The 23,049-nt window shown below is 33.7% G+C and overlaps 1 protein-coding gene across 1 annotated transcript; it reads left to right on the forward strand.

Annotated features, from left to right (window-relative positions):
* The first annotated feature begins 1,945 nt into the window (after window positions 1-1,945).
* On the forward strand, window positions 1,946-21,688 carry LOC129219870 (zinc finger protein 26-like). The gene is made up of 8 exons (XM_054854180.1): window positions 1,946-1,982; window positions 7,526-7,648; window positions 8,274-8,489; window positions 9,328-9,424; window positions 13,723-14,030; window positions 16,481-16,749; window positions 20,956-21,049; window positions 21,405-21,688. The coding sequence occupies exons 1-8, from the start codon at window positions 1,946-1,948 to the stop codon at window positions 21,686-21,688; spliced, it is 1,428 nt and encodes a 475-aa protein (XP_054710155.1).
* Window positions 21,689-23,049: the final 1,361 nt, after the last annotated feature.

Raw genomic sequence — 23,049 nt, forward strand, 5'->3', positions numbered from 1 at the left:
GGGCAAGTTTCCAAAAACTGAGAAAATGGAGAAGTGAACATAGAACAGTAATTTATCACTTGCGTCCATTTTCTAAGTTGTTATGAACCTCTGTTTTCCACTGATAAAATTGCTTGCATTGTCTACCTCAAAGCATCTTTTTGGGAATTGGCACTCTTTTTCTTCATTGTGGTTTGTTCTTTTAAATTACACTGTTCTCCTTTTATCCATAGTTTATTCAAGTTTTTGATGTTTTTGCAAATGTGTAAGGAGAGCAGTGCTTATTCTCTTAAGTGTTACATGCATATTTCTGTACCTCAAATCCATACTAATGTAAACCACACTATCGCTACTTTGCTACAGAGCATAAAAACCTTTTTCTGCTGCAAACAAAAGTTGTCTCATGCTCTCATATCAACGGTAAATTATTAGACAGGAAAAGTTTTTAGAAAGAATTCCATTTTTATGGTCCAATGTGCAATAGGATTCTATATACAGTGCAGTAATAACCTAAAAATGGCTATGTTTGAACCGAGTCAGGGTAGCCGATTGCTCCAGATCTTGCGGAGTTGCTCCAGGAAAATAGCAAAACTCTGCAGCTCTGCAAAAAGGTTATTTCGCTCCTCATTTCCCGGCTGAGCATTTTCAAGCATGACGTAGAGTTTAAAGCTGTTTTTTATTTTCATGCTAGTGCTTAAAATGATTATCAAAGCTCTAAAACAGTTTTGGATAAGTGTTTTTAGTTTTTTATTGAATTTTATGCAAAATACTCAGCTGCTTCGCAAAATTTCAAAGTGCTCCTCCAAATCACCGCAGATGCTCCTCAAATTGCTTCTCCAAGGTTGGCAACCCTGACTAAGTTAGTCTGTTCTTAAGGTGAAGCTTTTTTATTTATTTCTCTCTGATGTCAAATCTATCTTTCGTTGCAGGCAATTTTTCTTAAGTAATTCTTATCTAGTCTCATAAAAAATGATTTAACTTTTTATTGCTGCTTGTAAATGGTTTATTGAGAAGCAAAGTAAATCAATATTGAATTCAAATTCTCTCTTAAGATTCTTTATATAGCTTATGTTTGCAACCGATTGCAATTTTTTGGACTTTTGTCACAATGTGAGTGAAATTTCAACATGCAATGGCTGTGTTGAGATAGAAGTGCTTTGGAAGGACATCATAAAATGGAGGCATTAATCAATAATTACTTTATTTTTCTTTAAGTGTTTAAATGCCAATCTCAATAATAATATTAAAATTTAAAAGTGGTTTAAAATATTTCTCTATCCCTAACCTGTGATATTTTTTTATATCATAGTTCTTTTTTCAACATTCTACATATTCATTATTACTACATATGCAATTCCAATCCCGGAGGAAAGCAGCATTAATGAACGCTCACTGTGACTTCCCAAAAATTTCCTTATTCAGCAAATTTTGTCTTGACTTCGACAAAATTTGAAGTTCTGTTTGGCAAAATAATCATCATTCGGGAAAATTTGGAATTCGATTTGGCAAATTGAGTATTTCCGCCCTCCCAAAAATGTGAGTTTGGGGTGCCCCTGATTAAAATTTGGAAGTATCATTCTCTGTTATTACTATACTATGTATCCCAACTGTGTTCATGTGTGATTCTTTTTTGAGTTCAATAGGAGTTACAATGATTGTAAGTTCTTCCAAAATATTCTTACTTTGAAATTGAAGTAGTCTGAAAGGTGCAAATTTTGAACAACGATGCCATGTGCAGTCATGTCAAGTGTATTCACTACTTACTTTATATGGTCTATTTTATTACTTATATTTTACGTTTCTAACATCCTTCCTTGTCTTAGTTTTTAACTTCAGTCAGGCCTTTATTTTCCATTTAAAACTTACCTAAGTCTATTTGTTATTTATCTTCCACTTCATCTGATCTGAGAACAAGTATATTGTTTAGAAAAAATATTTTATTTATGTGCGTAATAAATTTTGTGCGATGATCCCTGCTGTACTTGAATCTTATGTGAATGCAAGTACTTTAAATATTCCTCTGATCACTTAAAATCACTTTATAGATTTATGTTCAATTTTAATATACATTTTAGGTGTATTTGTGTAACTAAGGAGTCAAATCTCCTGCAAAGAATTGCTTTTCTTTGAAACATTAAACTCTGTTCTTTGTTAGGCTCTATTCTTTGTTAGGCAGGGGCGGATCTAGAGGTGGCGCCATGGTCACTTCAGAAACCTTGTGAGCATAGCAAGGTCGCCTATATAGGGGGCAAGGGGGGACTCGAGCCCCTCCCCCCTTGAAATTAGAACTTTCTTGCTTTTGGTACTTTTTTCTTTGCAAAAATGTAAAACATTTATTCTCCAGCCATTAATGAATAAGTTATTAAAAATGAAATATTTTAATGACTCTAATCTGTCCTGAAATTGGTTCCCGTGGAGAAAATACCCTCCTAACCCATGGGGAAAATATCTGAGCCCTGCCTTACAATTTTGCATATGGGCACCCTTGGAGCATAGTCTTTTTACAGCTTGTTGTGTTGATAAAGCCCATAAGAGTTCTCTGCAAGAGTTGCAACTGTACCCTCACTTTTAAAAGCTTTGCCCCTACACTTTTCTAAGTTCAGAATTAACGATAGATCAAAAAATGATAAAATTGATCGATTCTGGTGTTTAAAAAATGAAGAACTGATTTAGTAAGTGTGAATTTTATAATTTTCTCAAGTTATCATTTCATAAAGAGTAAAATGGAACTTTGAGTTGGGAAGAAAGGAGTCGAGTCTACTGCAGCCATCCATCCCAATTTTCGAGTTTGCGTCCCTAAGTTTTTAGAGGTCATTTAATCAATAGTAAAACATTGAACTTTCATTCTTATAAAAAGGTCACCAGCATGTTAGATGGGTGCAGGGATGTCACCCATTTAACCTGCCCCCCCCCATACCTCCTTTGATCCCCCACTTTTTTGGTGCATCGACGGCCTATAGAATACAACAAAAGGGAAGTTTGTCTCAAGAATTATGTTCCTTCAAAATACGTTAGACATGAATTGCTTATGTCTTATGTGTTCTTATTCTAAAAACTTATTAAATATGGGTTCACATATTCACAAGAATGCGCCAATTGCCGATCCTGTGCCAAACTGCTCCAAAAGACTGCTAATTGGACTTTTCTGCGCCAAAATCGGACAAACTTGAGCCAAAAGTGCGATTTTGCATTTAATGTTGCAGTTCTTTTAGCATATTAGGCAGTTTTTGCAGATTATCATCAAATTTATGCATTTGGAGCTTGTTTTTACAATTTTTTTTACATAGTTCTAATTTTTTGCGCATTTTAAACTTGTTTGCATCTGCTTTTGAAAAACTTGATCGTTTTAATTTATTATGTGATTCTTTGCCTTTGACTTGAAAAACTTTGTATTGACCATTATTTTCAACCATTCTTATCTTTTGTTTTCAGAGGAAGAGGACTTGTAAGTTCGTTTTCTTGTCACGCCCACTCGAAAATGTCAATCCAATTGTATCCAAATTGATTTAAGCGAATACCATCTGTAAAAATTAATATTGTTCACTAAGTTTTAATCTTGAGTTTCTTAAGATTTTAGGACAGAAAATTGATCTATAATTTTGGTTGGAGAAACTTAAGACAGCAAAAATCGGGGAATTCTAATGCTCTGGTAATGAATGTGCAGACATTTCAAGTATCTCAGATTCAGGCATTTTTTCCATAATCTTAGTCTATCTTTAAATTTTTTTTCCACAATTTTCATATTTTTTTCACTTGTATTTTAAAATTCCTTTTATTTATGACATCATTTCTCAAAATCATTTTTTTTCCATTGTAATTTAATTATTAATTTTGTGATTAAATATTAAACAGTTAAATACAAATATGATGACCAGCAACAGGCTCTGGGCCCAGCTAGGCTGGTCTAGTCAATTAATTAGTCCCCAATGAAGATCAATGGCCCTCTTAAAGCTATCCACTCCCTTGCTCATTACCGCCTTTTCCACTAAGCTATTCCAAGTGCCCACAACCCTGCTAAAGTAGTAGTTTTTCCTAATTTCCAAGTTAGCCTGAGATTTAAATAGCTTAAAACAATGACCCCTTGTCCTGCTTTCCCCGCAAAAATTTAATCCATTTACATCTTTCATTTTGATAAATTTAAATAACTGAATCATGTCCCCTCTGACTCTCCTTTGCTCCAGGCTATACATCAGGCTTGGAGTAATCGCCGATTACGTAATCGTAATCTGCGTAATCGATTACATCTTTGTGTAATTGTAATCATAATCATAATCTGTAAATGGGACACTCGTAATCTTGTAATCATAATTTTAATCAAGTGTTTCTTGCATAATCGTAATTGTAATCTAAGTTTAGATAATCGTAATTTTGTTCCATAATCGTGTAATCCCAACTTGCTGAAAGTGAAAACTTTCAAGTTGCGTTTCTACAGTGCTATGCAGACGATGGGATCTGGACTGAGGAAAAGATAAGACTTCAATAGAAACGTACAAAGGACTAGACAGCAGAGCCTTTAGGCCCTGCTGTTAAAAGGGCTCGTTGGCGAAGGGTCATAAACATGCCGCATCTTAGTGGGTTTTGTACCCTGTAGGTGTCATTGACAGGAATGCGTCCCCAAGTTGGATTGGTCATCAATTTTCCTTTTCATCTGTGAATGACAGACAAACAAGCGGAGCTACCGCCTCGGAAAGAGAACAATATCAACAGTGCCGTACAAGCACATGTTTTCGTTTCGACAAAGTTCTAAAAAAACAGTTTTATGCCTTTGGTGTTTTTTTCTTTTTTTACTTTCATTGGCGGAAGAGGAGGAATTTTGTCAAAAGAAGAGCGAATTTGGATTTGCACTTCAGTGCTCATTCACACGCACTATCTTAGCAGTTCTTTGATTTTTGTGATGACATCACTCTGGTAAATGATTTTTCAAAATATTTTCACATCTAATTTAATCTTAAATTTATGCTTTATATTTCAATGCTGATACTTTTTAATAGGTATATAAGAGAAAAAAGTTTGCATTTAAAGAATTTAAAAACATTTGTTTTAACCTTTGTAAAAACATTTGCTTTTGAAAAATATCATTATAAAATGCTTATGCATGTGGGGGAAAATCATAGCAAAATTTATTATACTCATTTTTACTTTTTAAAGTGCTTTACAATTATATTGCTTTAAGAGTGTTCAAGCACTATCTTGAGGACCTCCTGACCAAAAAATTTGCAATACTCTAATACGACAGTAAAAAAACTGTTGTCAGCACTAACTTCTAGACTAGAATGAGTCACTATGAAGAATCGGAAGCATTTCAAGTGGCTTCATTTTTAGACCCAAGGCTCAAATGCAACTGGTACGATTCAAGCACAAAAAATAAAATAAAAGAAATTATCGAGGAAGAAATAATGTCTAACAAAGACTGTCATAACATTTGCACTGAATCAGAAGATAAGGACACAAAAGATGTATCACCAAAACAGCCAGCAAAAAAAGGGAAATTGTTCGCATTTTTAGAAAAACCAGCCAGCACTTACAAAAATAATAATTCTTTAATACAGGAGAAAATTGAAAGCGAAATAAATGCGTATGAAACTAGCGTACCAAATGGGCCTAATATTGATCCCCTATAATACTGGGGATCCAATATTCATGTATACCCATTACTGAGCAAAATTGCTCCCAAGTACTTGTCAATTTGTGCATCATCTGCACCTGTTGAGCGGTTATTCAGTATTGCCTGAAAGTTTTATACCTCACAGAGAATGAGGATGAAACATGATACATTTAAAGCATTGGTATTATTAAAATGCAATAAAAAAGTGTCTTGATTGCAGTATTTATTTTGAACATTTATTTTCCTATCATTTATTTATACTATGTGAATATATTTTAATACTAGGCATGTTTTGCAAAATTAAATACATAGGGTTTTTTTTTTTTTTCAAAAATAGGTTGAATTAAATAATATTATAGCACATTGTAGAGAATAGAATGTAGAAATATAGTACATAAATTTTAGAAACTGTATTGGTTGTATGAAAAATAATAATGAAAATTTAAATCATGTACAAAATGCATTATAATGTGGCAAGTCATTTGGATATGGGACACCTAATTACCTGTGCAGGATATATGGTCAAAATAGTTATGTAGCATTTAAAAGCACAATCAAAAATCATAATTTTTTAACTATGACATTGTTGCCACAAAACAATAATGAGAATAATATAGTATATGTGTGCATGTATTTTCCTCTCACGAGTCTGTAATCGTAATCAAAATCGTAATCGGCACATCGTAATTGTAATCGATTACATTTTTGACATAATCTAATCGTTGCTGTAATCGTAATTACGTTTTGGCAGAGGATTATAATCGTAATCATAATTGTAATCTCCTATTTTTCGAGCTGGTAATCATAATCGTAATCGATTACATTTTCTCGTAATCAACTCCAAGTCTGCTATACATGTTAAGCCTATTAAGTCTGGTATCATAATCTAAATCTGAGAGTCCCCTTACTAATTTAGTAACCCTTCTTTGAACCCTTTCCAATACAAAAATATCTTTCTTCAGATAAGGCAACCAAAACTGAACAGCGTACTCCAAATAAGGATTAAGAATAAAAGGTTTTAATGTTGCCTTTGCTTGATCTTCAGATTTGTTAATCAAGTAGTTCAGAATATAATGCATGTCTATGTATATTAAAGTCAAATTTAAGTAAACAACTTACACATACAGAAAAAAAATAGCTCTTTAAAACTCACTTGTAACTTATTGAGGTAAAATTTTTAAATTTAACCATTCTTTTTTTTCTTTTCTTAAAGCCTTTTTGAGTTTTATGTATATAATCTTATGTTTATGTTGTTTACATGTATATATAAACTACATAAAAGCAAATAAATTTTCAAAGTAGGTATTAAAAAGCACTATACTTTAAATGCACAAAGGCAGTGATGTATTAAACAAGGTAAATATGTGAACTAAATTTAAATCGGAAGAAGAGTGTAAGACAAAATTAGAGTAGGACAGGACTTGTCTTTAGTAAAAAAAAAATAATAATAATAACAATAATAATAAATGTTATTAAGGGAGCTTCAATTAGTAGTTGAAGTTATGATGCTTTTGCATCCTTTATCTTCTTTTTTATTATTTTATCATGTCACACATGTTTCTGTGTGTGAAATATACATGGTTACTCCAAATTGATGCAAAATTTAAATTTTTGCTGCTACAAACTGCTCTAAATTTGCAATTTTGCTGCTCCACGCTGCTCCAATGTCACCATTTCCCTGCTCCCAAGATTGCTCCAAAAGCAAGTTTTGGTCGGCACATCCCTGCATATTCACAAATCATTGTTTGAGCACTTTATTGGCTATTGTAGTTTGTTCCTTTTTGTAATTAAATGAATAAGAGACCCTTTATTTATGAGTAAATAATTTAATAGCATAATATATACATAGTAAATCATTTTTAAGCATTTAAATGCTTGCTTTAAATGAATTGCTTACAATATACTGTTTAATTTTATTGAAAATAAATATTTTTCTTGTAGGATCAAATGTGTTTCCTGCCCTGACTGTTCATCGTTGTCCTGATTGTGACTATTCCACCCCACGCAAAGGAGATTTATGGAGACATATGCGGACCCACACTGGAGAACGCCCTTACAGTTGCAGTATGTGCTCAAAGCGATTTAATCGGAAAGAACACCTGACGGGCCACATGAAAAGACACACTGGAGAACGACCTTTCAAATGCAATCGTTGCAACAAGAGCTATGCACGAAAGGATTCCCTTCAAAATCATATAATAGCTAATTATTTGTGTAATAGCTCATAATTTCTGTAAAAACATCATCCCTACTTTTTGATTTTGTATTTTTTTTTCCACAAAAATAAATGGTGAATGTTTGGCAAGATGAAAAGCGAAGTTTGTCTGGTATATTCTTTTATTATTCAAAGTATATTTGAAGTTATTAGATTTGGTGACTTTCGTAAATTAAATATCAATGTAAAAAAAAACATTGAAAATGAATTAAAGCTTATTTAAGAGAGCAGTACTTATTCTGTGCAATGTTATATGTTTCCATTTTTCTTACATTTACCGACTTACGAAATCAAGATTCATTCATTCACAAATTAATGTATGAAATGTTCATTGATAACATTGCTTTTTGTTTGCACAACACTAAAGAGAGAAAAAAATATTTTATTGTATTATAATAAATGTTCACCGTTTTAAATGTATAATTTACAATGTCATGTTTACTTTTCATTACAAATTAAATGATTTTCTTATAGGGTCCAATGTGTTTCCTTCCTCAACTGTTCATTTTTGTCCTGAATGTAGCTATTCCACTCCACGGAGAGGAGATTTGTGCAGACACTTGCTGACCCACTCAGGCGAACGTCCATTCGTTTGCAACGTGTGTTCAAAGGATTTTGCCCGAAAAAGCCATTTGAAGCAGCACATGTTCAGTCACAGTGGAGAAAAACCTTTTAGGTGCCAGCTTTGCGGTAAAGGCTTTTCTCGAAAGATGCACCTTCAAAATCATTTACAGACTCATGATTCAGTGTAAAACCCATGTTGCATCTGTTTGATTATCTATATATATTTTTATAAAGCTAAGTAGTAATGTGTGGAAAATAATACAAATGAAGTTTGGTTATGGTTTTATATTTAAGGGGGAAAAACTTTTTCGGTGACATTTGTGTCAAAAAATACATACCGTAAAATGGGGAACATTGCTCCTGCAGGGATAACATTGCTCCAAAGTTTTTTTGCTGATTTTCGAAGACTTCAGTGACAAAGTGGTTGACAATGCAGAATTTATTTCAACTAGGTAGAAGATAACAGTAAGCAGGTGGGCAAGTTGCCAATTTGAGACTGAAAATCAGTAAAAATCTTTTACACTTTTTGGAGCAATGTTATACCTACAGGCGCAATGTTCCCCCATTTTACGGTACTAATGTTATCAATTTGTGTGTATTCAACTGTTTTGACTATGTATTAAAATATTTAAAGAGAATTACTTATTCTGCTCAGTGTTATATGCATGTGTTTTCTTTGTTCTTTTGTTTGTTGACTTGCTATTGCTAGATTAGACATCATTTATTCACAAACCATTTTAGGGAAAGTTTTATGGATATTGTAGTTTTTCTCTTTATTAAACAAATAAAGAAATGTGTTAGCTCATTGTAATAATTCTTGCTTAAAATTTTTAATGTTTTAATTAATCATATGTATACGTTTTGTTATAAATAAATGTTTTTCTATGTAGAAGTGAATGTTCTTTTTCCCTCTCCTCACTGATTGTTTTTATCCTGATTGTAATTATTCTACCCTACTCTTTAGAAATTTATGGAGTCACAATCTGGTCCACTCTGAAGAATGGCCATTTGTTCGCAGTGTGGTGTGCTTTAGTTTTGATGGAAAAGCCATCTGAGAAACAGTATGTGCTAAGTCATAGCAGATTACCCTTTCAAATACAAATCTTTTTAACAAGAACTGTATTTGAAAAATGTACCTTTAAAATCATACAACAACTCATTAATGTGTATGAAACACATTATCTATTTTTGATTAAATATACTTGTTTTTATGAAGATTAATAAGTTTGAAAATAACCCATATGAAATTTGTCTCGTCAACTATCTTTGCTTCAAAATATGTTAGAAATGAATTGGTATAAGATTGCAGTGGTAAGACATCTGGTCCCAGAAATGACAGTAAGATATCCTACTGTTGCTTTGAGGTGATAATATATATATATATATATATATATATATATATATATATATATATATATATATATATATATATATATATATATATATATATTTGCTTCTAAAAGGAAAAGACAGCTTGATTAAAATTTATCAAAGCTTTATAAAAGCTATTTATAAAAGAAATAGCAATTGTTATGTTCATTGTTATTTGTATGTATTTTCTTTGTATATTTAAGGACTTGCAAAAATGAACTTCATTAATTTTCAGATTATTATTATAAAATGTGCATGGGTACTGTTTTTTCTTTTTATTATAGAAAATTAATGCATAGTATTAACAATTGTAAATACTTTGTATTTATTCTACATCGTAAATAAATGTTTTCCTATGTAGGAATAAAAAATTTTCCTCCCGTGACTGTTCATCTTTGTCCTGATTGTGACTATTCCACCCCACGCAAAGGAGATTTATGGAGACACATGCGGATCCACACTGGAGAACGGCCATTCCGGTGCAGTGTGTGCTCAAAAAGTTTTTATCAGAAGCCTCATCTGAAACAGCATTTGCAAAGCCACTATGGAGAGCGACCTTTCAAATGTCATTGTTGCAGCAAACGCTTTTCTCGAAAGATATCTCTTCAGAACCATTTAGTAACTCGGTCATGTGTGAAACTCATGTGACATGATTTTGTATGTATTCTTCTTTGAAAGGTCAAATGTTGATAATACCACAAATAGACTTAACTAGTATTAACATTAGTGTGAACTTTAAAATTTAGTGGAAAGTAATTGATTCATTGTTGACATTTACTGCTACCGTATTTTCGGGAATAAGGGCTGCGGCGCATACAAGAAAAAAAGCAAAATAATTGCCAGTGTGGCGCATATAACTTGTGCAGCGGATACAGTCTTTTTTTTTTCTAAAAAAAAAAGATTCTAAGTTTTTAAACAATAAAATTTGTTAGCATAGTCCTCTTGCCCCTGTCTCCCCTTCTATAATCACAATTTACAAATACAAATACAAAAGTGACGACCAACAACAGGCTCTGGGCCCAGCTAGGCTGGTCCTAGTCAATTTATAATCCCCAGTGAAGAAGTGAAAAAGTTTTTCTGCACAAAAAGGGTTCCCTTGAGAACTGAATTTTTAAATGTAATACTTTTTTATGCTTACATTATGCTTAGTGGTCTGAACGGAGTCAAAGCCTTAAAAAATACCCTTTAACTAATAGTCAACTTATCTGAATAATAACTGTATCCTGCATAAAGGAGTCGAAATGCCAAGTAGCATTCCCATCACATTAATTTTATTGCCTTACATGTGTTATGAGTACATGTAATGCATAATATTAATATAATTTAGCTATAATGACACACAACCCAGTCAGGCCCGAATTTCAGCTGTTTTATAGCCAAACGATCTATTGAAAAACATATGAATTTAACCAAACAACTAAGTCCAATGCTTTTAAGCTTTATTTTTTAAAAAAAAAGGTTAATTGTCACTTTTTTTTGCCAAAAGCAAGGCAAATCAGCAAAAAAAAAAAAAATCTACAAAAGAACTACAGGCTGCATCAAGGTTTTGCAACAGCAAGGGGCATTTCCCCAAACTTGATTTTTAGACCATAAGTCCATTTTTTGTCATTAGCCAGCCAGATAAGCTTTAAAATGAGGGGGGAATTTCTTCTAGAAAGAAGAAAAATCTCGCCTACTCACAGAAAAATAATCCCCAGAAATAATATATAAGATAAGATATTGAAGAGAAGTGTTTTTATTTCTGAAAATTTATAACAATTTGTTATCTCAGGCTGCTTGAACTGTTGTGGCTTAGATGGTAGCACATGTTCATCTTTTAACAGAATGGGTAAAATATGAAATCAGTTGAGCTAAGTTTGTTTTTTAAGGGTAGCTTTTCGAATGGAGTAAAAATGTGACTGGCTATTTGTTTTTTGCCAAAAGAAGAACAAAAATGTTTAAACCATCAAGTTTTTAGTAATTTTAATGTTTTACTTCGTATTCTAATAAATATTCATAGTTTAATTAAATGAAAAGTGTAATTTCACTTTGTAGTAGTAATTTTTTTTATTTGTACAAATGGTCAAAAACTCATTAGAAAAATCTACATTTCAGTATACAAGTTTTTTTTTTTTTTTTTTTTTTGAACAAAAATTATTTCATTGTGATTTGAAATCTTAAACCAGATGCTTATATTTTCGCTTGCATTATGCTTTAGTTTTCTCACCGAAGCCAAAGCTTAAAAAAAAAAATCTTACAATTAGAATCAATTTACTACATGCTTCATTAAGCTTTCGTAACAGCAAAGAGAGTTTCCATCTCATTTGTTTTATTACCTCACTTGTGTTATTTATTGTTTTTAAATGTTCATGTAATGCATGATATTTGTCTAATTTTTTGATGCAGATCCTCCGGACTAGGCCCGAGCACTCATTCTTCTGGTTACCAGTTGAACGCTATGCCGATCGAGCTATTCAGCTCTGTCGGTCAATGCGCAAGTTAAAGTTTAAAGTTTAACCAAAAACCTCAGTCCGGTGCTTTAAAACAGGTTTTTTTCACAGAAAAAAAACAAAAACAATTTTCAGACCCTGGGTCTATTTTTTGTCATTAGCCTGCACGATAAGTTTTAAAATGAGGGGTAAATCAAAGAAATCGATCAAGAATTGAGGAAAATCTCGCGAAGGAACAAAAAACAGGCTGCAGAAATAATATATAAGAATACAAATACAAAAGTGACGACCAGCAACAGGCTCTGGGCCCAGCTAGACTGATCCTAGTCAATTTACAATCCCCAATGAAGATCAATGGCCCTCTTAAAACTATCTACTCCCTTGCTCATTACCACCTCTTCCGGTAAACTGTTCCGAGGTTCCACTACCCTGCTAAAATAATAATTTTTCCTAATATCCATGTTAGCCTGAGATTTAAATAGCTTAAAACAATGACCCCTTGTCCTGTTTTCAGTGCTAAACTTCAGCCCCATAACATCTTTCATTTTAATAAATGCAAACAACTGAATCATGTCCTCTCGGTCTCTTCTTTGCTCAAGACTGTACATTTTTAGCCTTCTAAGCCTGGAATCATAATCTAAGTGGGAAAGTCCACTTATTAGCCTTGTAGCCCGCCTTTGAACCCTTTCCAATACATTAATGTCTTTCTTAAGATAAGGAGACCAAAACTGAGCAGCATACTCCAAATGGGGTCTTACCAAACTTCTATATAAGGGCAGAAGAACTTCTTTAGATTTGTTTGAAATAGATCTATTGATAAACCCAAGCATCTTATTGGCTTTGTTACTAGCTATGCTACACTGTGTTGGCTGAACTTTAAATTCTGACCTATTAAGATGCCCAGATCAGTAACTTTTTCTGCCTGACTAATGACTGAACCTTGCAAATAATAACTTGTACACTTATTTCCATGCCCTAAATGTAGCACTTGACATTTCCCAACATTAACAGCCATACCCTATTTATCAGCCCACTCCGTAATATGATCTAGATCCTCTTGCAGCTGATTTGCTTGTTCTTCATTTTCTACACTCCCCATAACTTTGACATCATCAGCAAAACAATTCATGTTCCCAGAAATATTTTTATGAATATTGTTCATAAAAACAATGAACAAAACAGGCCCTAACACTGATCCTTGAGGGACCCCGCTTAAAACCGCACTCGAATTAGAATAATTTCCCCTTACAACTACACTTTGTTTCCGTCCGGTCAGCCAGTTTTTTACTCAAATGAAAGTTTTCCCTCCTATTCCTATATCAGCTAACTTGCTAAGTAGAGCAACATGCGGTACCTTATCGAAAGCTTTTTGAAAATCAACGTAAACAACATCTACAGATTTCTTATTGTCCAAAGCCATGGTAACTTTGTCATAGAAATGTAATAAATTAGTTGCACAAGACTTGAAGTATGAAGTATGAAAACTTCAAACTGTGTGCAAAGACTAGTAAGCATCCTTACTTTATGATGCCTTCTGACTGGATGTTAAAACAATTCAGCTTTAATGCCAATTACAACATTGTGTTTCCGTCCAGAGAGCAATGGAAGGATGTACAGGATATCATTGGCAATGCACAAGAAATCTGGTTTACAGATGGTTCCAAGACTGCGTCTGGAACTGGTTCTGGTGCATATTGCAGCAGCAATAACATTAATCTGTGCTTCTCTTTAGGGAAGCTAGCTACTGTCTACCAGGCAGAAACTTTAGCCATATTGGCTTGTGTAAACAACTGCCTAGATCGAAGCCTAAGCGGGAAGGTTATCAGAATATTCTCTGATAACCAAGCTGTGTTGAAAGCTCTCAATCGTAACTGTTTTACTACCAAAACAGTTTGGGAGTGCCATAATTTCAAAGCATGGATAAATGCGCATTGAGCATTTTACACTCATTTGTAGTGTTACGTCTTTTATTCTGCTTTGAGCAAATTACAAATACAAATACAAAAGTGACGACCAGCAACAGGCTCTGGGCCCAGCTAGACTGGTCCTAGTCAATTTACAATCCCCAGTGAAGATCAATGGCCCTCTTAAAACTGTCTACTCCTTTGCTCATTACCACCTCTTCCGGTAAGCTGTTCCAAGGTTCCACTACCCTGCTAAAATAATAATTTTTCCTAATATCCATGTTAGCCTGAGATTTAAATAGCTTAAAACAATGACCCCTTGTCCTATTTTCAGTGCTAAACTTTAGCCCTGTAACATCTTTCGTTTTAATAAATTTAAACAGCTGAATCATGTCCCCTCGGTCTCTTCTTTGCTCAAGACTGTACATTTAAATCTAAGCTAATCTTTGCTCAAGACTGTACGCATCTCCATCTAAGTTCTTTGCCTTCTTTTTCAGCGTATGATTTTCGAAAGTAACTACTGTATGAAGAACTCCAGCAAAAATAATTTATAGTTGTTTCAATGTGACCCAAAAGATCCATAGATGGATCAGTCTTAAATTAAGATATTTCCTCCTCGAAAATATAAAGTGTTCACCATGGCTACCAAATAAACATAAAAATAAAACCCCTTGCTAGAATATCTTCCCTCCAATCCCATTATAAATGGAACCAAAACTAGAAAGAGCCACTTCAAAATGATAATAGGTTTCCCTTCTCACTTGCGAGCACACGTTTATATTTTCTTTCACGAAATCCAATAAATAACAGACACTTGACAGACCCCATTGTGCCGTCAGACAGATAAATACTAATGCAGGAGAGCAATCATTTGAATGGAACATGGATAAGTAACGCCATCTAATAGTAAACATTTCGTTCCAAATCCAAAACGCAGAAAATGGTCGTTAGGCCGGCTGGGTACTACTTACCATACGCACGGATGCGTTTTTCATCTCTGAAGAACCACCTAGCACTGACGCAAAGACGCGTTGTTCATCCCGAATGGGTTAAAGCTACAAAACAGTTGTTAAAATGAATAAAATCTTCTACATTCTTGTTAAAGCTACAAAACAGTTGTTGAAATGAATATAACCTTTTGCATTCTTGTTAAAGCTACAAAACAATTGTTTGAGAAAATAAACGAGAAGAGCCATGCTGTCTTCCCTGTTACATGCATGTGTTTATGTTGGCTAAATGTTTGTCGATTTGCTGACCAATGAAAATTTTCATGACCAGTATATTACAGATTTTTTTTTTCTTGTTTTCCAAAATTCTGACTCAATGTCTTTATGTTTAATTGTTTAGCATTTATAGTTTTCTGTGTTATGTTAACATTTCAAAATAAATGTTTTCATATAAATGCAAATGTGTTTCTTAGTGTGAATGTTCATATATATGTCCTCATTAACTATTCTACTCCACTCAGTGGATATTTTATGAGCCATCTGTTTATCACACCGGGGGACCATTGATTTTTTTTTACAGTTTGTGTTCTAAGAGTTTTAATCCGAAGGCTCACTTGAAAAACCACATACAAATACATACTGGAAAATGCCCATTTAGTTGCAGTGTATGTTCAAAGAGTCTTAGTCCGAAAAATAATCTGAAAAGCCCCAGTGGAGAATGATTTTTCAAGTGCCATCACTGCAACATTGGCTTTACTTAAAAGAGAACCCTTCAAAAACATATAAAGGGCCATCCACAAATGTCACACTTTGAGGAGAAGGGGATTCATGAAATTGTGACCCGGGTATCACCAGGTGTGTGGCATAACACTTTTTTTTATTACAACATTTTTCGAAAATAGCGTGACTAGTTACAAGGGGAAGGGAGGTGGTGAAGGAAAGTGTGATTCTTTGTGATGAAGATGGAAAGGTGAAAAATGTTGAAAAAAAAAAGTGGCCCATCATTGATGGACAGCCCCTATTAACTCAAGCATATATGCCACCATTTTAATATGGATTCTTTTTTTTCCAATAGAAAGCAATCATAAAACTTGAAAAAGTTCACATGCAGATCACTAGAGACTTGCAGACCCCACATGTATACACAAAATATGAACAAAGTATTATTATTCATATTTTAATCTGTCAGAAATGAATCTTTAATATTCTTTTTACAGTTACAAAACAATTGTTGCTTGAGAAAATTGTTGAAGAGCTGCATTGTCTTCCCTGTTATACTTGCGTGTGTTTATTTTTCCCATTTGTTAATTTGCTAAACAAGGAAAATTTTCATGACCAATGTATTCTAGCATTTTTTTTTTTCTTGTTTTCAAAATACTGGTTCAATGTCTCAATGCTTGATTTATGTTTCACGTATATAGTTTTCTGTATCATGTTAACATTTCAAAATAAATTTTTTCATATAGGTGGACATGTGTTTCCTACCGTGACTGTCCATATATGTCACCAATGTAACTATTCTACTCCGCACAGAGGAAATTTATTGAGCCACCTGCGGACCCACACTGGAGAACGTCCGTTCGGTTGCGGTATCTGTTCGAAGCGATTTAGTCGAAAAGAACATCTGAAGAACCACATGAAAAGCCACAGTGGAGAACGACCATTTATGTGCCCTCATTGCAACAAAGGCTTTAAGGACAAGAGAAATCTTCAAAATCATATAATGCGAGCATGTGTAATGATCAATAGAGACTGATCATATTTTGTTTTTAGATGGATAAAAAGAGCAAGTCACAGAGAATTAATAATGTGTCTGTAATGGGATAAGGGAAGAATAGATCGTAAAAATTTAAGGGTCATGATGTCAGCAATTAGCCATTCAGATACATGTAGTTTCATTTTTGCGTACGAAGAAATGAAAGTGATGCATGACGAACAAACTGGAAGTTACATGGAAGATTGTTTTGCCCCATAAAATTAGCAACTGAATTATATATGAGGTCACAGGAAGCTTTTGCTGGTGGGGGGAGGGGGGTCTCTTCTTACTTGTTGCTTATGAGTGGGTGTCTGTTCTTTCTTGTTGCTTATAGGCAGGTGTCTGTTCTTTCTTGTTGCTTATAGGCAGGTGTCTGTTCTTTCTTGTTGCTTATAGGCATGTGTCTCTTCTTTCTTGTTGTTTATAGGCAGGTGTCTGTTCTTTCTTGTTGCTTATAGGCGGGTGTCCATTCTTCATTATTGCTTATACTAGGGGGGGGGGCGGTCTGTTCTTTCTTATTGCACAACTAGAATGTGGTACAAATTGTTTGATTATGGGAAAGAATCGGGATTCAAAAGAAGGTGGACCAGGCACTCCAACCACTTATCTAAAAAAAGAAAACATTAACACCAATGCTGCAATACACACTGCAATAGTTGGGAAAAGCTTTGAATCACATTAAGAAAATTATTGCAGAGAATGGACTTTTTTTTTTTTTGGTTTTGCTCGAACTTTGTTCAAAGAGGAACTGTTGAGGGGTCTAATATATTTCATTTCAGATGAAAAGAATGTGCATGTGTTGGTTTGTACATTGTGCCCAGTCTTCTGTACCATACTGATTCTCTTCATTATCTCTTTCTCGTCACTTCCTTAAGTTTCCAATTTTGTAGAAAAAGCTCCAGGACAGCTTTTCTCACTTTCAGATGCAGTGGTGAAGTTTTGTAGACCATTTTGAAGATAATAATAATAATCTATTATTTTTATGTATACGTCGTACATTTCTTACTTTTATATTTTTTTCATTTTTTGCTTTCTTATTTCGTTTTGTGATTAACTAATTCCAATATGTTTATCCTTCACTTTGTTTTTTCCTGCATTTCTCCATTTGATACATTGCTTCCATACATAGTTTTTCCTGCTGGTAAATTTATTGCTAATTTATGCAGAGTGGTTTCATTTTTGGACTTTTTGTATTGTTTATGGGTTTTCTTGGAAAATTTATTACTTAACGGCTTTTTCCTGATGGATTTATACTATCTCCTGTTCCACCATGTTGCTTTTCTCGGATGACTTTTCATCCAGAAGCTCACATTTCTTAGCATTGAAAAAGGTGTTCCTTGTAACACCGAAACACGTGTCTGCAATAATTTTGCAATTTTTGTGCTTCACAACGTTGGATTACTAACTGTTCTCATTTTGAAGATGTCTAAAAATGGCTTCCAGCCTTTTTAAGGTTGAAAAAAAAGAGGAGACATATGCATTGCCTGTAATAAGGACTGTATTAAACAAGACCATCAACATTTCAGGAATTAGTGCATGTAGTTATGTTTAATATTAATTTATGATCATTCTTTATTGATCAACCATGGTACATCTGACATTTTGATTTATATTTGTTTTCTCTCCCATATTAAGTATATGCTACAGTTTCGTAAATTCATTATAATGCAGTATTCAAACAATGTTACTTGTCCGTTTCTTTTTCATCTTTTCAATTTGTTGTAAATGAATAGAAATATTGATATTCTTACTAAAGCTGTGAAGTCTTAAATGTTGGAATTGTCTGAAAACATGATTTGAAGAAACAATTCAAATTGTTTTCCATGTTATATAAATGTTTTCTGTTTCCTTAGAGATATTGACTAACTTATACAAATACAAATACAAATGTGACGACCAGCAACAGGCTCTGGGCCCAGCTAGGCTGGTCCTAGTCAATTAACTAGTCCCCAATGAAGATCAATGGCCCTCTTAAAGCTATCCACTCCCTTGCTCATTACCGCCTCTTCCGGTAAGCTATTCCAAGTGCCCACGACCCTGCTAAAGTAGTAGTTTTTCCTGATTTCCAAGTTAGCCTGAGATTTAAATAGCTTAAAACAATGACCCCTTGTCCTGCTTTCCCCGCAAAAATTTAATCCATTTACATCTTTCATTTTGATAAATTTAAATAACTGAATCATGTCCCCTCTGACTCTCCTTTGCTCCAGGCTATACATGTTAAGCCTATTAAGTCTGGTATCATAATCTAAATCTGAGAGTCCCCTTACTAATTTAGTTACCCTTCTTTGAACCCTTTCCAATACAAAAATATCTTTCTTCAGATAAGGCGACCAAAACTGAACAGCATACTCCAAATGAGGTCTTACTAAACTCCTATATAAAGGCAGAAGAACTTTCTTAGATTTGTTTGAAATAGATCTATTGATAAACCCAAGCATTTTGTTGGCTTTGTTACTAGCAATACTGCACTGTTGACTAAACTTGAAGTCCTGATTTATAAAGACACCCAGATCCATGACATTTTCTGCCTGATTTATGACTGAACCCTGTAAACGATATCTCATACGCTTATTTCCATGACCTAAGTGTAGCACTTGACATTTCCCTACATTAACTGCCATACCCCATTTATCTGCCCACTTAGTAATATGATCTAAATCCTCTTGCAGCTGTTTTACTTGTTCTTCATTTTCGACAATCCCCATAACTTTTACATCGTCAGCAAAACAATTTATGCTTCCAGAAATATTTTCATTGATGTCATTCATAAATATAATAAACAAAAGAGGCCCTAAAACTGATCCCTGAGGAACCCCACTTAAAACATCAACACAACTTCTTACACAACTTGTTACACAACTTCTATTATTTAAAAGATTTCATAGCATTTCTTTTTCTTTTTGGTTTTATTGTACAGATAAAGGGGAAAAGATACTGCTTCACTGTCTTTATATTTGATTGTAATTTTGTTATACATAGTTGATTGTACCATGTTTACTTTTTGAAATAAATGTTGTATGTAGTTATAAAAGTGTTTCCTCCCCTTACTGTTCATGCATGTCCTGATTGTGACTGTTTTACTCCTCGCAATGGCTATTTAAGGAGACACTTGCGGACACACACCAGAGAACATCCTTTATGTCGCAGTCTTTAAATCAGAAGATTCATGTGAGGAACCACTTGAAAAGCCACACTGGAGAACAACTTTTCAAGTGCCATAACTACACTAAAGGCTTTGCTGGCAAAAGGAGGAGTGCTCAATTACATAACAACCCAAACATAGCTAAATTGTGGAACTGCGCATTCTAAGGCCATGTGTCTCTCCGGTTGACGGCTTACCAAGAGCTCTTCCTTATTGAACATCCTGTACGAACATAAAATCGTAGGCACTTGAATATCTATGACAAATGGCTCTAAAAGTCATAAATAGCGTCCAAAGTGATGCCAAAAGGATATATTCAGTTGGCAACTCAATCAATCCAGAAATGGCATTTTCATCGAGGGTCACTCCATCAAGCTTTTTAGGAATAATCCAGCTTACTGCTCAGTGTTTAGGAGCAAATTAATTGCAATAAATGAAAGATTAAAGACTATCCATAAAAGCTCCGGTTTCTGGATCATTTCAGACAGCCGCAGCTCAATACATCATTTACTGGACTGAAAATCAAGTTGGTGTTCAAATACTCAACAAGTTGAAACATCTGACCAAGAACCAAAATATCCACTTTTACTGGATCTTCTAACATTTTAATGTATCTGGCATTGAAGTGGCCCATCTGTTGTCGGGTACATCGACAGCGTACTATTTCAGGGGTAACCAAACTTTTTCGATTTGCGGCACCCTTTGAAGAACTTACATTTCACAGCACCCTAGCCTATCTCTGTAATATTACATTTTTTATATTATGGACATTCAGTGGCACTCACTTTTAAAACTCCCAGACTATTCCATCAGTTTTATGAAGCAGTCTTTTTTAAAAAAAAAATTTAAAGAAAAATTTTAAAATACATTTTTTTTTAGGAGTAAATATATTTCTCCTGAGTGTTCATGCATATTTCTGATTGTGACTATTGTACCCCACTCAGTGGACATTTACAGAGACACATATGGACACACACACTAGAGAATGCCCATTCAGTTGCAGTCTATGTTCAAAGAGTTTTAATCTGAAGTTTCATCTAAAGAAACTCATGAAAAGCCACACTGGAGAACCACCTTTCAAATGCCATAACTGCAGCAAAGGCTCTACTGTAAAGATAACTCTTATAAATCATACAAGTAACTGAAGCATGGGAAAAACCCATGTGATATCATGTTGGTTAAAATTATTTTTGCTTCCTATAAAATGAAATTGTAAAAGCTGTGAAACATAAAAGCTGAAGTTATGAGAAAATAGTCAAGAGAAGCAGTCTGCCTAGTTATATGCATTATATCTTTCTGTGTCTGTGTTGTTTTATTTGCTCCCAGATGCTTCTTTATTGTATGAAAATTTTTATGAACATCATATTGTAGTTTTTTTTAAATTATGCAAATAAACTGCAAATCTACTGATTCACTGTTTTTCATGCCTGATTACAGTTATGATCATAGTTCACTGTATCGTGTTTTAATTATTATTTTTTTTTTCATTTAGGAGTAAATGTGTTTCCCCTGACAGTTCATGTATGTCCTCATTGTGACTATTCAACAAAATACAATGGAGCTTTTTGGCGACATATGCGAACCCACACTGGAGAGCGTCCATTCTGTTGCAAATTGTGTTCAAAGAGTTTCAATCAGAAAAGTAATCTGGAGAGACACATGAAAAGCCACAGCGGAGAACGACCTTTCAAGTGCCATCATTGCAGCAAAGGGTTTGCTGAAAATAGAAGCCTTCAAAATCACGTTATAACTCGAGCTTGTGTGAAGCATATGTGACATTGTTTTGATTTAATTTTTTTTCTCCCTTCAATTTATAAAAATAATGAAAGTTTGACTTTATTTTTGCTGTTCAACTACATTTTTTTTCTTTGTTTTTATTTAAAACAAGTAGAGTCATTGATATTCTTACTACTAAAGCCAAAAAAAAAAAAATGTTGTAAGTGTGTGAGACATAGTGGAGAGGAGGAATACTAATTGTCCTCCATTTTACGTACTTACATTTTCTTTGTCCTATTACTTATTTACTTGCTAAGCAATGCTTTTATTGTATAAATAAGTTCATGAGTAACATATTCTAGGATTTTTTCTTCTTTTAGTTTTACTATACAAATAAAGAAAAACGAAAAGTTGAGTCATTGTCACAATATTTGGTTACTTTTATATTTTACAGTTGATTCTTGATATCTTAAAGTGCTTGGGACTGCAAAAAATATTCAAGATTATAATAAAATAAGAACATGGCACTAAGATACATAAAAAGATCAACGTTTGCCAAATATTTGTTCATTAATAATCACTCTTAATTTGTTTCTTAATCTGAAGCACTTTTAAGTTATGAATCATTCTTTGATCAACTGGCTGAAGTTGAGCTGTTGTACTTTTAGTTTTTAGTCCAAGTTTTATTGATTTTACGAATCTAAAATTTGGATGAGCTAGACAACGTTCTGCAACATGGATGATCCCATTGCGGCTCCCTGTGGAGCTGAGGCTTCTTCACAGAGTGCAAGTGACCCTCACAAGGGGGTTATTTAATAACCAGCTTTAGTGATCTTAATCAGTTTCCTTTTGTTCTACTATTAACTGCGTATGTGCTCAAGATTTTTGCAAGATACCATTGAGTAGACAAAGCAATTTTCAATTGTTTCAGCAGAACTCGATCCTTGATGCAAAAACCGACAAGATGAAACCATGTGATGACGATATAAAACCATAATTTTAGCATAGAAATGAATTGAGAAAATTGGAACAGAATGACTGTGCTAACAATAAGCTGCGCAAATTCCAATCACATCAAATGCAGACTACTGTATATGCATATGTTTCTGCTGCTATGTTTAATGTCTTTCTAAACAATATTGCATATTTTTTAAAAAATATTTTACTCATTGTGACTTTTCAAATGCTGTCATGTTTACTTCTCTTGTAGTTTCAATTGCATAATTAACAATGCTCATGTTTTTATTTATTTTTTATGTAGGATCAAATGTGTATCCATCCCTGACTGTTCATCTTTGTCCTCATTGTGACTATTCTACCTTAAACCATGGAAATATCTGGAGGCACGCGCGGACTCACACTGGAGAACGCCCATACAGTTGCAATGTGTGTTCAAAGCGTTTCACTCAAAAAATTCATCT

The sequence above is a fragment of the Uloborus diversus genome, chromosome 4 (genome assembly GCF_026930045.1).
Source record: "Uloborus diversus isolate 005 chromosome 4, Udiv.v.3.1, whole genome shotgun sequence".
NCBI classification, from domain to species: Eukaryota; Metazoa; Arthropoda; class Arachnida; order Araneae; family Uloboridae; genus Uloborus; species Uloborus diversus.

Bases quoted from the DNA above. Each gene is read 5' to 3' on its own strand.
- LOC129219870 (XM_054854180.1), top strand. From the start codon at position 1,946: ATGATCCCTGCTGTACTTGAATCTTATGTGAATGCAA. The intron at 1,983-7,525 runs GTACTTTAAATA...TTTTTCTTGTAG, and splicing joins TGAATCTTATGTGAATGCAA to GATCAAATGTGTTTCCTGCC. The intron at 14,031-16,480 runs GTAACTGTTTTA...TTTTTCATATAG, and splicing joins TGTGTTGAAAGCTCTCAATC to GTGGACATGTGTTTCCTACC.